Source organism: Gopherus evgoodei, chromosome 14, assembly GCF_007399415.2.
Source record: "Gopherus evgoodei ecotype Sinaloan lineage chromosome 14, rGopEvg1_v1.p, whole genome shotgun sequence".
Lineage (NCBI taxonomy): Eukaryota > Metazoa > Chordata > Testudines > Testudinidae > Gopherus > Gopherus evgoodei.
The window spans coordinates 27260266-27275695 of NC_044335.1; the positions used below are offsets into that span (position 1 = coordinate 27260266).

Consider the following 15430-nt stretch of genomic DNA (forward strand, 5'->3'; position numbering starts at 1 on the left):
TCTCGGGCGGAACGGGGGGTATGGACGCCGCTGCTGCTGCTGGTTCTGTTGTCTGAAGGACCTGCATTGGGTCGCCGGAATATGCATTCCGAGCGACTTTATGATGACCCTATTATCTTTTAAGTCCTTCAGCCTAGGGTCAGTTTTGTCAGAGAACAGACCCTGGCCTTCGAAGGGGAGGTCCTGGATCATGTGCTGGAGTTCTGGCGGAAGGCCGGAGACCTGCAGCCACGAGAGGCGCCGCATGGTGAGCCTGGAAGCCAGGGTTCGCGCGGCCGAGTCAGCGGCATCAAGGGAGGCCTGGAGTGATGTTCTCGCCACCTTCTTGCCCTTGTCCAGGATGGTGGAAAACTCCTGGCGTGCGTCCTGTGGCAAGAGCTCCGCAAACTTCTCCGTCGCTACCCAGGTGTTAAAGGAGTAGCGGCTGAGGAGAGCCTGCTGGTTGGATATGCGGAGCTGTAGAGCCCCTGCCGAATAGACCTTGCGGCCCAAAAGGTCCATGCGCCTGGCCTCCCTTGACTTAGGCGCCGGGGCCTCCTGTCCGTGGCGCTCCCTGTCGTTCACCGACTGGACCACTAGAGAGCAGGGAGTCGGGTGAACGTACAAATATTTATACCCTTTCGATGGAGCCATGTATTTCCGCTCCACTCCCCGAGAGGTCGGGGGAATGGAGGCCGGTGACTGCCAGATGGTATTGGCATTATTTTGTATGGTCTTTATGAAGGGCAAGGCAACCCTGGTTGGTGCATCGGCTGCCAGGATGCTCACAACTGGGTCCTCCACTTCCTCTACCTCCTTCGCCTGGAGATTTAGATTTTGAGCCACTCGGAGGAGGAAATCCTGATGTGCCCTTAAATCCAATGGTGGGGGGCTGGAGGAAGAGGTACCGGCCACCGCCTCATCCGGGGATGAAGATGAGGAGACTCCAGGCAACAGAGTATCGACGGGGGGTTGCACAAGGGGCTGCACCTCGGTATCCTGAGGGCGCTCCGGGTCCCGGGAAGTGTCCTCCGTTTGTGGAGAGAGGGGTGGCCTGGACACTGTAGCCTCCGGTGGTCTACGCTCCGCCAATGGACGGGGAGTGATCTGATGAGAACCTTGCGCCTGGGCGTATGCCCACGGGGTCCAGAATCCCCACTGCGGATGTCCTCTATCCTGCTCCGGGAAGCGGTTTTCGTGCCTGTCGAGAGCACTATCATCGAGGGAGGAGATGGAGGGCTCCGGAGCAGGCCAGGGAGGCGCTGAACTGGAATGGTATAGCGCCGCCGGTGCCGCGACTGACGTTGCCCTCGGTGCCGGGTTCCGGTGCCGTGACTCATACCGGGGCCGGGACCGGGACCGAGACCGAGAGCGGCGTGATGACCTGCGCCGAGATCTCGACCTGGAGCGCGAGCGATGACAATGTCTGGAGTGAGATCGCGACCTTCTGGAGGCCCGGTGCCGAGACGGCAATGGAGACCGGGACCTACTACCAGCGCGGTGCCGGGAGGTCGACCGGGTGCGGGACCTGCCACCGCTTCAGTGCCGGGAGGTCGACCGCGGTGCCGAACGACTCCTGGAGGCTCGGTGCCGATGGTGAGATGAAGCCGATCGGGACCGGCCAGATGGTGATCGGTGCCGTGAGTACGACCGGCACCGTCTAGGCGATCGATGCCGGGACTCCGAGCGGTGCCCCGAGCGTGAGCGGTCACGCCATCGGAGTGATCGGCGTCGGGACGCGGGAGAGGATGGATGAAGCATCGGCTTGCCCGTGGAGACCATGCGTCCCGTGGGTGGTTGAGTTGGCTCCGTGAGAGCAATCAAGTCCCGAGCCGAGGCGAAAGTCTCCGGCGTTGACGGGACCCTTAGCTCGACCCCTGATCGTATTGGGGAGCTAGGAGGAGCTGGACTCGACGGACCCTCGGGCCTGGAGTCGACAGTCCTGCCGGCGGTGCCACGGCTAAGGTAGGAGCCGGGCGGTCCACTCGGGTCTGCCTGGGTGTGGAGACAGACGTCAAGGGACGTAGGTCTGCTCCCGGTGCCGGAGATGGTCGGTGCCGGGGAGTCTTGCCGGTGCCGGCGCGGTCCGGTGCCGAAGCCGAAGCGGTGGACTGCGCTGCCGGTGCCGGAGACAGAGCCGCTTCCATGAGAAGGGCGCGGAGACGTTGGTCTCTTTCCTTTTTTGTGCGCGGCTTAAAGGCCTTACAAATGCGGCACTTGTCACTAATGTGCGACTCCCCCAGGCACTTCAGGCACGCGTCGTGGGGGTCGCTAGTAGGCATCGGCTTCTTACAAGTCGAGCACTGTTTAAACCCCGGCGAGCCAGGCATGGGCCCGGTGCCGGGTGCCGGGGAGGGTAACAGCCCACCCACAGGCAATGTTCAAGAACTATGTACAAAAACTTAACTAACTACAACTATACTGAAAAGGTAACTATACTAACTGAGAAAAAAGGTTTTATAAGCCAAACGACGAGGAGAGCTAGGGACGTGGAGGTCAGGGAACTGCACTCCACAGTTCCAGCAACCGACACGGCGGTAAGAAGGAACTGAGGAGCGGGCGGGCCGGCAGGGGTATATATCTAGTGCCATAGTGGTGCCACTCTAGGGGGCGACCTGCCGGCCCACTGGAGTTGCTAGGGTAAAAAGTTTCCAGCAGACGTGCACGCACGGCGCGCACACCTAACTGGAATGGATATGAGCAAGCACTCAAAGAAGAACCTTCTGGTTTTATGAATGGAAGGGGGTGGGAGGGGAAGGGAGAGGACAGAAATAAATAAACAGTGGGTCAAGAGACCCTTACTGCCTGCTGGTTCTTTCCCATTTGTAATGCTATCCCTCTCTACCCTCCAAAGCCACTTGCTAGAGGGGAGGAAGTGGAGAGGCACTGTAACTTGCTACAGAATCTAGGAACAATAACCTGGACATTAGGGCATAGTAATCCACAGCAACTGAGAATGACAACTTGACACTTTCCCAGTCTTTTACAGAGGGATATGTGGAGCCTATAGCTTGACTAGGGCATCTGTAGACCTTTAAGTTCAATTTACCAAACTCTGTATACCCATACCTGAAAGAGTCTGCTTGGGAGTTTTGCCTACATATATATTTTAATACTTGATTCTCTAACTTTGATTTGGACTACTGGCCTTCCTTCCATAAGGAGGGAGAATTCCCTTTGTGAGGGTGTGTACGTTAAGAGGCCTGATTTTTTCAGCATTGTTCTGTCATATTCCACACTGTGAGGGTGAGCTGAGAATCATGGCTTTTTCCTGCTAACCTCTGTAAAATACTTTGACATTGTTTCTACTGCTAAAACTCACATGTGAATCCTGACTACTATACTCATCTTCCTGGTACTCACCTATCCCGTCTAGTCCACTCAAAAAACACCACTGCTATAAAATAAATAAGGTCTACCTATCCTGCTACTCATCACCCCTTCCCCTTAATTCCATCAATTGTTTATACTTTGTTCCACTTCATGTTCAGTCTTCTCTTCTCCAGCAAGGCTCTACTATGCTGTCTTCTTTAGGCACAATCTAACATAAGAAAATTAAGATCCAGAATTCTTCACCAAGGCTCCTCTACCAGCATCGGCAATGGTGGAGACTGACATATAGAGAGAACTTGGCTATTTTTATGTATCTGCAGTATGGCAGCACAGACGCCCCAACTGATATTGCTAGGCACTGTATAAAGTGTTCCCAGTCTAAATAAAATTTTACCATCATATCCTCTAACCTGCTCTGCCACCTCCTACATTGCTGAATTATGGGTCCTATATTTGCTGGTATAGATAACACACATAATACCACTAATATCACAGTGCTAATGTGACTTCTGAATCTCAAATGCTATTTCCACATAATCTGATTATGTCCTACACTCTGCCTAAGCCTCTGTTCTCTCTCTCTTCCTCCCACTTACAACAGTTTTTTCTTCACATTGCCACCTAGATCTGGAACAGTCTCTGTTCCATTATGTAAGACTAATACCTAGCTGTTATATAGCACTTTTCATAAGTAATTCTGAAAATGCTTTACAAAAGAGGTGATATTATTTATTCCCAAGCAACTCTGCTCTCCTCCAAATGTGTCCTTTCAAGTTAACTTTTCATTCATTAATCTCTCTGGGCGAAGAGAGGGGAAAAAAAATAATAAGAGGTAGGTTACCCTGGCAAAACAGAATTCACCTCCTTATACTTCTTGCAGTCTAACATTTTTTTTTGTCGTCCTTTCTGCCCACTACTGCCTGATGTCATTTTTGCTGTGCTATTGGTCTGATGTAGACTAATTTCTTAGGAGGAAGGGACATGCTCTTTTTATAGGTCCTTACAACACTATGAACACCTCAATACAAATTCCAGCTCATGTGGTCATGCCTTAACTTTTTACTGATTCCACTCACATTCTATTGAAATAACAGCAGCACAGAAGCTCTTTAGAGGAGGGGTTAAGTAACATTAAAATACTATCAGCTTATTTTGGCCTCTTTTCTCCCCTAAGGTAGCATGGAAGAGAACAATTAAACTGCACACATTTCTACTAGTTTTAGAATAGGGTGACCAGACAGCAAGTGTGAAAAATCGGGATGGGGGTGGGGGTAATAGGATCCTGTATAAGAAAAAGACCCAAGAATTGGGCCTGTCCCTATAAAATCAGGACATCTGGTCATCCTATTTTAGAACGTCCAAGGAGAAAAAAAGTCGTTTGTGGCTACCACAGCAAACTAGCAGTTAGAGCTGACCAGAAAAACACCTTTTCATCAGTATTTGTCAATTCATTGTAATCTAAACGTTTCACAAAGACTGTTCCATTTTGACAAAATTCTGACAGGATCCAGTAGAATTATGAAAGAAAACTGTCTAGTTTCCTGCAAAGTTGCCTGCCTGCTTCCTTGGCAGCATGTCTTATGGGGGCCCAACATCCTGGAAGCACCAACTCCCAAGTCCTCAGCAGCCCAGGCTCCCAGAGACCACAGCTTTGGGGCAGCCCACCAGATGGACTGCCAGAGAACTGGGAACCCTAGGGTTCCCAGGGTCCACAGCTCTGGGACAGCCCACCAAGCAGATTGCTCAGGGCTCCATTTCCTTCCACAGATAATTTAGAGATTTTTGGTTTTCATTCCAAATTGGAACTAAATCAAATTCTGAAATTTCAAAAAACTTACACAAAACAGGTTATTTATTCTCTTCCCGGCTCTACCAGTAGTTTTAGTTTACAATTCAAGTACAGTGGATCTGCATACAATGTAGACTGCACAGGGCCAATGTGCAGAAATGCTCATGCATTGATGTGTGTTGGGTGGCAGACCTGGAGAGTGAAAATACTTTGCATCTTGTATTTTAAAAAGCAGGGTGTCAAGATTAAAAAACAAAAAACAGATTCTGCTCTACAACTGGCTCCTGCAGTCTTAGTGTTTTAATGTACATAAAACAAACAGGTCTTGTTTTCTTAAGAATGGCTCTTCAGTGCTGCGGTACAAACCAAATAAAGGGAAAAAATTAACTTTGCATCCTGAGTCAGGCACAGATATGGAATATTCTCCCACTAAGCAGGGTGTTCCCAGGTTCTCTAAAGGGGCCTTATAATGCAATATTTCTGGAACATAAGTGCTATCAGAAATACTAACAGCTGCATACAATTTCTGTTGATTCCAGTGTTCCAAATTATGCATTCTGGGGCATTTCTAGAGAACTGGATTTCATGAAAGATAAAGAAGTTCTCTTTTGCGGGTACACAAGGAATTTCACACTTGCATTGGAGGCTGGATCTTTGCAAGTAGGAGTCACCGTAAAGCATGCTTTAAAATATAACCTGCTATAAAACTAATGACACAATGAATAGCTGTGTAATGAAACCAGAGTCCAGAATTTTGAGATGACAACCCCCACACCACCAGTAAATATGTACTGAACAAGTGAACATGGGATAGTGTCAGCTCGATCACAGATTTTCCTTACTTTTGATAGATCATGTCAAAAAGCAGATTTATTGGCATATCAGGTGTGCTAATATGGAATGTATTCCTGTGTTAACAGTGCATCCCTTCCATGCCACATAAGTTAACACACAGCATTTACATAAATGCTCCATACTATAGCAGTCGTATCACAGTACCACCTTTTTTTAATATGAAAAGAACAGAGCACAGTTTAGAAATGAGGCTTTACATTAATTGCCTATAACGTAATAATTACTAAATTTCATATATTGATCTATAAAGCAAAAACAGCTCCAAACCTACACTGTAAGATGTTGCTTCCACTTCGGACTATTTGTATTGTTGCATTTTTCTGTCTTCTTTGACTGTCCATCTACTGAGACTTCCACATAAGGGCTAGGTCCAAACCATTTATTTTTATTTTCTTTTAATTTTGCTGAGATAACTGTTAAAAAAGGGGGAAAACAATGAATATTTTATTCTATTCAATAAGCTATCAGTTAAAAATGCACTTTGAAAACTAGCTGCATTCCTGTAACAAACTAATTTGTTAAAAAAAGCATACAACATTGTTCTCCTTAGTATAGGAAGTAGCTATGGCTGTAACAACCTAAAATACACGGACATGTAATACAGCTCAAATAAAATAAACCCCACAAGATTACTGCACAAGAATTATCTTTACCTTGAACTAGATTCACTAGTATGATATACCACACTTGCATACTGTGATTTCAAATCAAAGAAGAATTTGATGCAGACACTGGATTTGAAGAATTCAGCTGGTCTGAGAGGAGAAAGATCAGTGCTTCAACACTAGCTGAGTATATGAAAGTCTTCTCACACTAACATGGCTAGAAGGTTAGAGCTACAGCTGACCTCCGGGAAGCTAACGCATGTGGCGTCTCCAGCACATACTAGTTAGGGAGGGGCATGCTGCCCTCTTTGAAGAGGTTGCAATGTTCAGATCCTGCTTCATACTGCTGCTGCCTGCCTTGATTCATCCTACCCTGTCTGGATAAGATGGCACTGGTAATTGCTCAGGAGGACTACAGTAGAGATTTCACTCGTGCATTTAAAATGCACATCCAAAGACAAGTAGGTTTCTTTGTGATTAGAACAAACAACAAAATTTGCACTAACTTTTACCAGTCTGTTTACACATTATTAAACACTTTATTAGCTTGTCAGTTTCCTTATAACATTATTAGATATGCATATGTGTACAATGCCAATCTCTTCAGAGACGATTTGACTTGAAGACCTGTATGCACTTAGGAACAGATGAATTCATGTTATCTGCAAGTTCATTACCTGAACATCCATATTTCCTCTAGTCTACTACTTTGACAATGGGACTCCACTATTTGAATGTGAAGCTCACTGACTGAAGCTCTTGGTTAGCCAAAAGATCAGAGGGGTCCCTTAAAGTATGAAATAAGGCACGCGAAATCTTCTATATAGGAAACTTTATAATCAGAATCCTTAAGTGTTTAAACTCTACAACATTTAGTAGCTGTGCAGCAACCCATATTTACCCTTAATTATTCAAAGGGAATTAATGTCACTCCATTGCATTCAGATAAAAACCAGTTACTTACCTGTACTGTATCTGCTGTGCTGCAAGATGTGATGCTATCAGGGACCTGGGTCTTGAACCCTGGTCCACAGGGCTCTTTGGAGCCAGCAAGTTTCAACCTATCACCCGGGATGTGCTAACTTTTGGCAAAATAGGAGCTGAACTCAGACCGAGGACCTCAATCCTGGAAGCTGACTGCCAGAATGCTGGGAGTTCTGATTGGTCTACAGTTCCTATTTAAACTGGGAATGGGAAGTTGTCCATGCAACTAGAGCCTACCTTGCTCTGGACTATGTGCCTTGTACTTCCTGCTCCCCGGCTTGATTTCCTGGTATCCTGACTTGGTCTGACTCTGCTTATCAACCCGTGTTTCCACTCTCAAGTTTGTCTCCTGGTATCTGATCCAGCCAGACTCCTGCTCTGAGCACTAAGTCAGACTGTCCATGTTCCGGTTGTGACAAATGCAGATGTGTATTCCATGTAGAAGTGAGCGCATCCAGCACACCAAAGCTGGAGAACTTTGCCTGGCAGTACCAGCAGAGGCCTGGCTTACAGACTGTGGCCCTAGCCCCTATCCTGGCTTTGTAAGGACCGTGTCACCCCAAACCTGTGCAGTCAAGATGTTTGGCTGCGTGTGCTCCCTCTGTGTTCAGTCAGTTCCTTCACACTGAATTTTAAGAGTGCAGACAGGATGTGTGGTGAAATAACATGTCTATGTCACATCTTGACCAACAATCATTACAGACCAGGTATGTAACTGTTTTGTTTTTTTTAACCTCTGAGTAAATGCAGCCATGAATTCCATATAGGTGACTCCAGGACCAGCTCCAGCTTTTTTGCCGCCCCGCCCAGAGGGGAGAGAAAGTCGCAATTGGTAAAAGGAGAGCTTTTCTCGCCGACATAGCTACCACCTCTCTCAGAGGTGGAGTTATTATGCCGACGGGATAGCTCTCTCCCATCAGCCTCATCAGATGCACTACAGCAGCACACTCTACCGCTTCCAATGCAGACTAGCCCTTAGAAATGGCATCAACGTTGCCTTGGCCTTTGTGGAATAAGCTCACACCCTTGAGGAGGCACAGTCTGAGCTGCTACTTGCCCCTTCATTCGGTCCACATATGAAACAAATAGACGAGATGAAGAACAGAAAGATTATATTCAGGTGAAAAGCTAAACATCGCCTGACATCCAATGTGTGAAGAAGTTGCTCATCTGGGGTTGAATGCATCTTAGGAAAGAACACTGGTAGATAAATAACTCGATTCAAGTGAAACTGAGAAACCACTTTAGATAAAAACTTGGGGTGCAGCTGCAGGGTTACTTTGTCTCTGGAAAACTACATGTAAAAGAGGCTCTGCCATCAAAGCCAGCAACTCTCTTTGCACATGTTATTGTTACAAGGAAAACAGTTTTCTGACACAGAAGGGAGAAAGATGTTGTCAGAGGCTTGTACACAGGTCCCATAAAAGCTGCTAAGGCAGTATTAAGATCTCACAAAGGAACCAGTTCTTTAGTCAACAGGTGGAGACAAGCATTTCCCTTTCAAGGCTCTCACCACCCTGCAGTTTGAACACACTGATTTTTCCATGGATGAGTGGATCAAATGCCAAAAATCACTTCCAGGTGCACTATCAATGAACTAAGTGCAAGACAAAAAGACTGAAGGCGTCACAGGTAGTCCAAGATGTTCTCAATACAAGCCGTCTTTGGTTGAACTCACTGAGCTAGCAATCACATCGACAACCACTTCCACTTGGCCAAACAGACCACTCTAGCGCAGGGCTTCCTACTACTAAGCAAGATTTGCCAGACCACCTCCAAACATTGTTCCTCCATCTCATCTAACCATGCAACATCCATGCTGTGAGATGCAGGGAATTGAGCGCCGGATGCAAAATCTGACTGATGCTGAGTCAGGAGGTTGGGGGTGAAAAGGAAGAGATATGGGAGCTGACCTGATAATGTGAAGAGGTCAAAGAACCAATATTGTCTCAAGTATCAGAGGAGTAGCCGTGTTAGTCTGTATCCACAAAAACAACGAACGGTTTGGCGGCACCTTAAAGACTAACAGATTTATTTGGGCATAAGCTTTCATGGGTAAAAAAACACTTCTTCAGACGCAAGTGGTTTTTTACCCACGAAAGCTCATGCCCAAATAAATCTGTTAGTCTTTAAGGTGCCACCGGACTCCCTGTTAACATTGTCTCAGCCACACTGTAGCAATGAGAATCAACTTGGCACAATCCAATTTCATCTTGAGAATGACAGTGGGATGATTGGAACTGGAGGAAGAGCATACGGAGTGCCGTTTCCCAGCTCCGGTGAAAAGCATCCATCAGGGAGCCCAGACTGAGATTCTCTCAAGAGCAAAACAGATTGCATTTATTGATGTCTCTTGTGGTGAAGAGGTCAATCTTCAGGATGCTCCAAACTGCAAAGATGGACTGTAGGACACTAGACTTCAGAGACCACTTGTGATTCAGGGACAAGTTTTTACTGAGGTGACATACCAGGTGATTCTGGAACCCAGGTAACTAATCCACTACACGGGTAATGTTTTCCCCGATGCAAAAATCCCAGAGCCCTATCACCTCTGACACAGCATGTTGGAGTGTGCTCCCCTATTTGTTTACATAATACATCACAGTGGTATTGTCGGTAAGCTTGAGCACCACTGAGTCCCTGATGTGACCTCAAAAGCCCCAAAAGGCACTGCAGATGGCACAGATCTCCAGGACATTGATATGCAGAGAAGCTTCCTGTTATGATCACAGGCCTTGAACTTTCAGCAACCCCATATGCGCTCCCCAACCTATTAGGGAGACATCAGTGACAACAGTTCTCGTCAGTGGGAACTGAGTTAAGGGAACACCCTGGGACACCCTGCCCTGAGCTGTCCACCAAAAGAATTCCAGAACTGGTGCACAAAATCGAATAAGTCTGTCCAATAGATGATAATTCGGATGACAGACTCACTTCAGTCACAGTTGAAGAGGACGAAGGCGCAACCTGGCATATTGGACTATATGTGCATGCAGACATATGGTCTAGTAACCTCAGGCATACTTGGGCTGTAGTTGAGGGTTGAGACTGCAGTTAGGCATAGATGGCAAATCATGTGGAACTGGTCTGTCAGCAAAAACACTTCTGAACTTGTAGTGTCTAGCAGGGTACCAATGAACTTGATTATTTGAGTTGGAACCAGTATTGACTTCCCATTGTTTAGGACAAGACCTACATGACTCAGTAAGCGTAACATGAACTGAACATGATAGAGGACTTCTCTGAACTCAGTAACCAATCATCCAGATACGGGAAGACGAATTCCGCTCTTCCTGAGTAAGCTGTCACCACAATCATGCATTTGATAAAAACCCTGGGAGTGGAAAACAGACAAAAAAGGATGCACATTGTACTGATAGTGCCAGTCCACTACAACAAACTGGAGATACATCCTGTGGCTTGGGAAAATTGCTACGTGGAAATAAGCATCCTGAAGGTCAAAGTCAGCAAACCAGTCATCATGATTTAATGTTGGGACAATAGATGTTAGGCTGAACCACAGTTCAGCTGTTTCTAAGCACAAAGATAGAGGAAAATGTGTTTTGTTCTTGTTAAATATCTTACAACTGTTCATTGAGCTCTACCACTGCTATGCTTTGGAGCATGGACTTGGAATTTGACAGAAGGGTCACACTGTTGTCACGGGTATGTTTTCCTTGTCCTAGTGAAAATCCACCCAAATTGGCCAAGTTGTAAGTCCAGAAAAGAGCAGTTCCCACAATAGAGGCTTGTTTGGTAGCTAAATTATCCAAAGATTCCATATGCAGTGATCATATGTCAAATCAACATAGCTCCTACCTACTGACTGTGGGGATGAGCATGTGTGCACTTCAGAGTCATTGAGCATGTGCCATCCTAGGGTGGCAGAGGCTGAGCAGGACTTCCATGCACTTGCCCCTCCAAGCTACAAGGGGCCATCAGAACTAAGGGCAGACAAATTCTCTCTCCTTTGCTCTCAAACCTCCCCCTGCTGGTGCCCAGAAGTGTAGAGAATGAGAAAGCTGACTGCCTGACTAACGCACACATGAGGATCCAAAGGCAGGGGGACAGGGATAGAAAAAGGCCAGGGGTTGGAAGTGAGGGCAGGCTTAGGGTAGAGGAGAACTAAGAGGTAAGAGGGTTTAGAGAGCACATTTCCCTCTAGAACCTGAAACTGAACTCAGGATTTTTGAGTCTCAACGTTCCTTTGCCTTCTAACAAATAGCTATAAAACCCACGGACAAAGTGTGCATTTCATTCTCCTCCCGTGGCTGATCCAACTAGAAGATAACAGCTTTCTGTAACAGCTACAAGATAGTTCGTTCAAATGACAAAGGTCTATTCTGTTTGCCCTAAAAGATTCCAGTCCCGCTGCTGACTCATTGGGGGGAGGAGGGGAGGAAAGAGACGCATTCAGTACAGTTCCACAAGATGCACTGTTTTTCAGGGGTTGATTTTGGTTTTTTTTTGGTTTAAGTTTAGGAAATTAAATACCAGAAGAACTGTCAGATGTATGTTAAAGGTTGCAAAGTCAAGCATTCAAAAATAAGCTAAAAAAATCAATATCAAGGACACCATAAACCAGTCACTGTCTTGGTCAGGCCTCCACCTCATTAACGCAGTAGTCAGAGTTCTTACAACTCCCAGGTAACAAGACAGACCCAGGATCCTGATTCAATCACAAAGACATGTGCTCTCCACCAAATTCTAGAACATGCTAAAGGACAATAGCACTTCACTCATAGGACAAGGAGTCAAGGATCTGGCAAATCATCATCATTGTATGTTAACCTTGACCATCAATACGTGGTCCCTCAATGGCCCCTTCCTCCCTTTTGCCCCCACAGGAGATCTCAGTTTTCCAACACCCTGTGCCACATGAAGAGAGAGATATGGAAACTCAACAATCAGTGGCAGAAAACAAAAGCTGATACAATTGGATGAAACATAAGGAATTCCTCTAAGCCTATCCAGAGGTTGTACTACAGGCCAAGAGAATCTTCCTTTCAGCCTTCATTAGTAAACCTGCCGCAAACTAAATTACTTTATCAACCCTAACTGTCTACAGTCTGTACTGGAACTGAGCATCAAATGCTGTGAACTATCATTCTGTTTCACTGAAAAGACCATGCACATTCAGGAACACTTTCAATACAACCTGGATTTGCCCCAACTGCTTCCACCAAGCCTACATTCTCAGAGTTCACTCATGAAGAAGTTCTGTATACCCTAAAAGAATCTGAACCCAAGACCTCTGAATCTGATGCATGCTCTATATGACTTATGAAAGAGTCATGAGCAACTGGTGTCACTCATGAGCAAAACAGCCAATATCTCATTCAGGACAGTGCTGGCGTCCTAAAAAAAGAAGTGCTGGAACATAGGGCAGTGGGAGGAACTGGGAAGGAGCACAGGGGAGCTTGGAGAAAGCCAGGGGCAGCAGATGAGCTGGGAGAGGCCAGGGGAAAAGGAGGTGACTCCGCACAGAACCCATCCTGTCCCTGGCTCCTGCTCCCCATGAGAGGCTCCACTGTCCAGTCAGCCCCACTACCCTGCTTCTGACATACCAGGCTCCAGTTCTGCCCTAGGCTTCCAGCCCCATGTTCACACACTTGGTTACAGCGGTAGCATTCCTGGCTCCCTCCATGCTGACCCACTGCCACCTAAGCCTGGCACTGACACCTGCTGGCTCTGATGATGCTCTGCAGCTGGGGAGAGAATGGAAACACGTGGCCTAGGACCAGCAGAAATGTTGGAACTAGGGCTGTTAAGTGATTAAAAAAATTAATCGCACTGTTAAACAATAGGATGCCATTTATTTAAATAGTTTTGGAAGTTTTCTACATTTTCAAATATACTGATTTGAATTACAACACAGAATACAAAGTGTGCAGTGATCAATTATTTTTTATTACAAATGTTTGCACTGTAAAAAAACAAAAGAAATAATAATTTTCAATTCACCTAAGTACAGTAGTGCAATCTCTATCATTAAAGCTGAACTTACAAATGTAGAATTATATACAAAAACTAACTGCATTCAAAAATAAAACAATAGATCCTACAAATCCACTCAGTCCTGCTTTTTCTTCAGCCAATTGCTCAGACAAACAAATTTGTTTACATTTGCAGGACGTAATGCTGCCCGCTTCTTGTTTACATCATCACCTGAAAGTGAGAACAGGCATTTGCACAGCACTGCTGTAGCCAGCGGTGCAAGACATTTGTGTCCCTTCATGCTTCAACCACCATTCCAGAGGACATGCGTCCATGCTGATGACTGGTTCTGCTCGATAACCATCCAAAGCATTGTGGACCAACGCATGTTCATTTTCATCAGATGCCATCAACAGAAGGTTGATTCTCTTTTTTTTGGTGGTTTGGGTTCTACAGTTTCTGCATCAGAGTGTTGCTCTTTTAAGATTTGTGAAAGAATGCTCTACACCTCACCCCTCTCAGATTTTGGAAGGCCCTTCAGATTCTTAAACCTTGGATTGAGTGATGTAGCTCTCTTAGAAATCTCACATTGGTACCTTCTTTGCATTTTGTCAAATCTGCAGTGAAAGCATTCTTAAAACGAACAAGATGTGCTGGGTCATCATCCAAGACTGCTATAATATTAAATATATGGCAGAATGTGGGTAAAACAGAGCAGGAGATGTACAATTCTCCCCCAAGGAGTTTAGTCACAAATTTAATTAACATTTTTTTTTTAATGAACATCATCAGCATGGAAGCATGTCCTCTGGAATAGTGGTCGGAGCATGAAGGGACATACGAATGTTTAGCATATCTGGCATGTAAATACTTTGAGATGCCGGCTACAAAAGGGCCATGCACATGCCTGCTCTCACTGTCAGGTGACACTGTAAGCAAGAAGTGGGCAGCTTTATCTCCCATTAATGTAAAAAAACTTGTTTGTCTTAGTGATTGACTGAACAAGAAGTAGGACTGAGTGGACTTGTAGGCTCTACAGTTTTACATTGTTTTGTTTTTGAGTGCAGTTACGTAACAAAAAAAAAATCTACATTTGTAAATTGCACTTTCACCATAAAGAGATTATACTACAATACTTGTATGAGGTGAATTGAAACATACTATTTCTTTTGTTTGCCACTTTTACAGTGCAAATATTTGTAATAAAAAAAAGGAAACATTGTCTACTTTGTATACTGGGTTGTAATTGAAATCAATATATTTGAAAATGTAGAAAAATCATCCAAAAATATTTTATAAATGTTAATTGGTATTCTATTGTTTAACAGTACAATTAAAACTGATTAATCACAATTAATTCTGAGTTCTTGCATGGGTTAACTGCAATTAATTGACAGTCCTAATTGGAACACAATTCTAGCTCCGAAAAAAGTGCTGGAATAGTGTTCTGGGGCATTCTGGCACAACTAGAGCGCTGATTCAGGGAAGAAATCTTTCCTTCCTCCTGGAGGCATGGAGGAACAATGAAGAAACCTACCTGGATACATCAGTTATAGCCAACTATTGCCCAGTGTCAAACATTCCATTCCCGATCAAATTCTATGAGAAGCTAATCAAAGGCCAACTTCAAGATCATCTCATTGAAGCCAATATCCTAGACCTAACAATCTGGATTCAGGCCTGGACAAGGAACTGAAACTGCTTTAGTGGCACCGATGGATGATCTCCTGATGTCAGTGGCTAGAGGGAAGATATTCATTCTCATTCTCCTGAGCCTCTCAGCAGCATTTGACACTCTCAACCATACATTGCAGGTTAATATGCTAAAATGGGTCAAATCCTTCATGGAGGGACACATCCAATGAGTAATAATGGGAAACTGCCTCTTCACTAGCAGACCTCTCTACTATAGAGTCCTACACAAGGATCAATTCTCTCTCTGGTCCTA

General features: G+C 45.4%; 1 protein-coding gene across 2 annotated transcripts in view; it reads right to left on the minus strand.

The window, feature by feature from the left end:
• ITCH (itchy E3 ubiquitin protein ligase) overlaps positions 1-15430 on the minus strand; it is a 119735-nt gene that overhangs the window by 67536 nt on the left and 36769 nt on the right. The window contains exon 3 of one of the 2 annotated variants that reach the window (XM_030533805.1): positions 6228-6369. The exons of the other annotated variant lie outside the window; for it this stretch is intronic. Coding sequence (XP_030389665.1) covers positions 6228-6369 — 142 coding nt within the window. The remainder of the gene's footprint in view (positions 1-6227; positions 6370-15430) is intronic. 2 annotated transcript variants of the gene reach the window in all.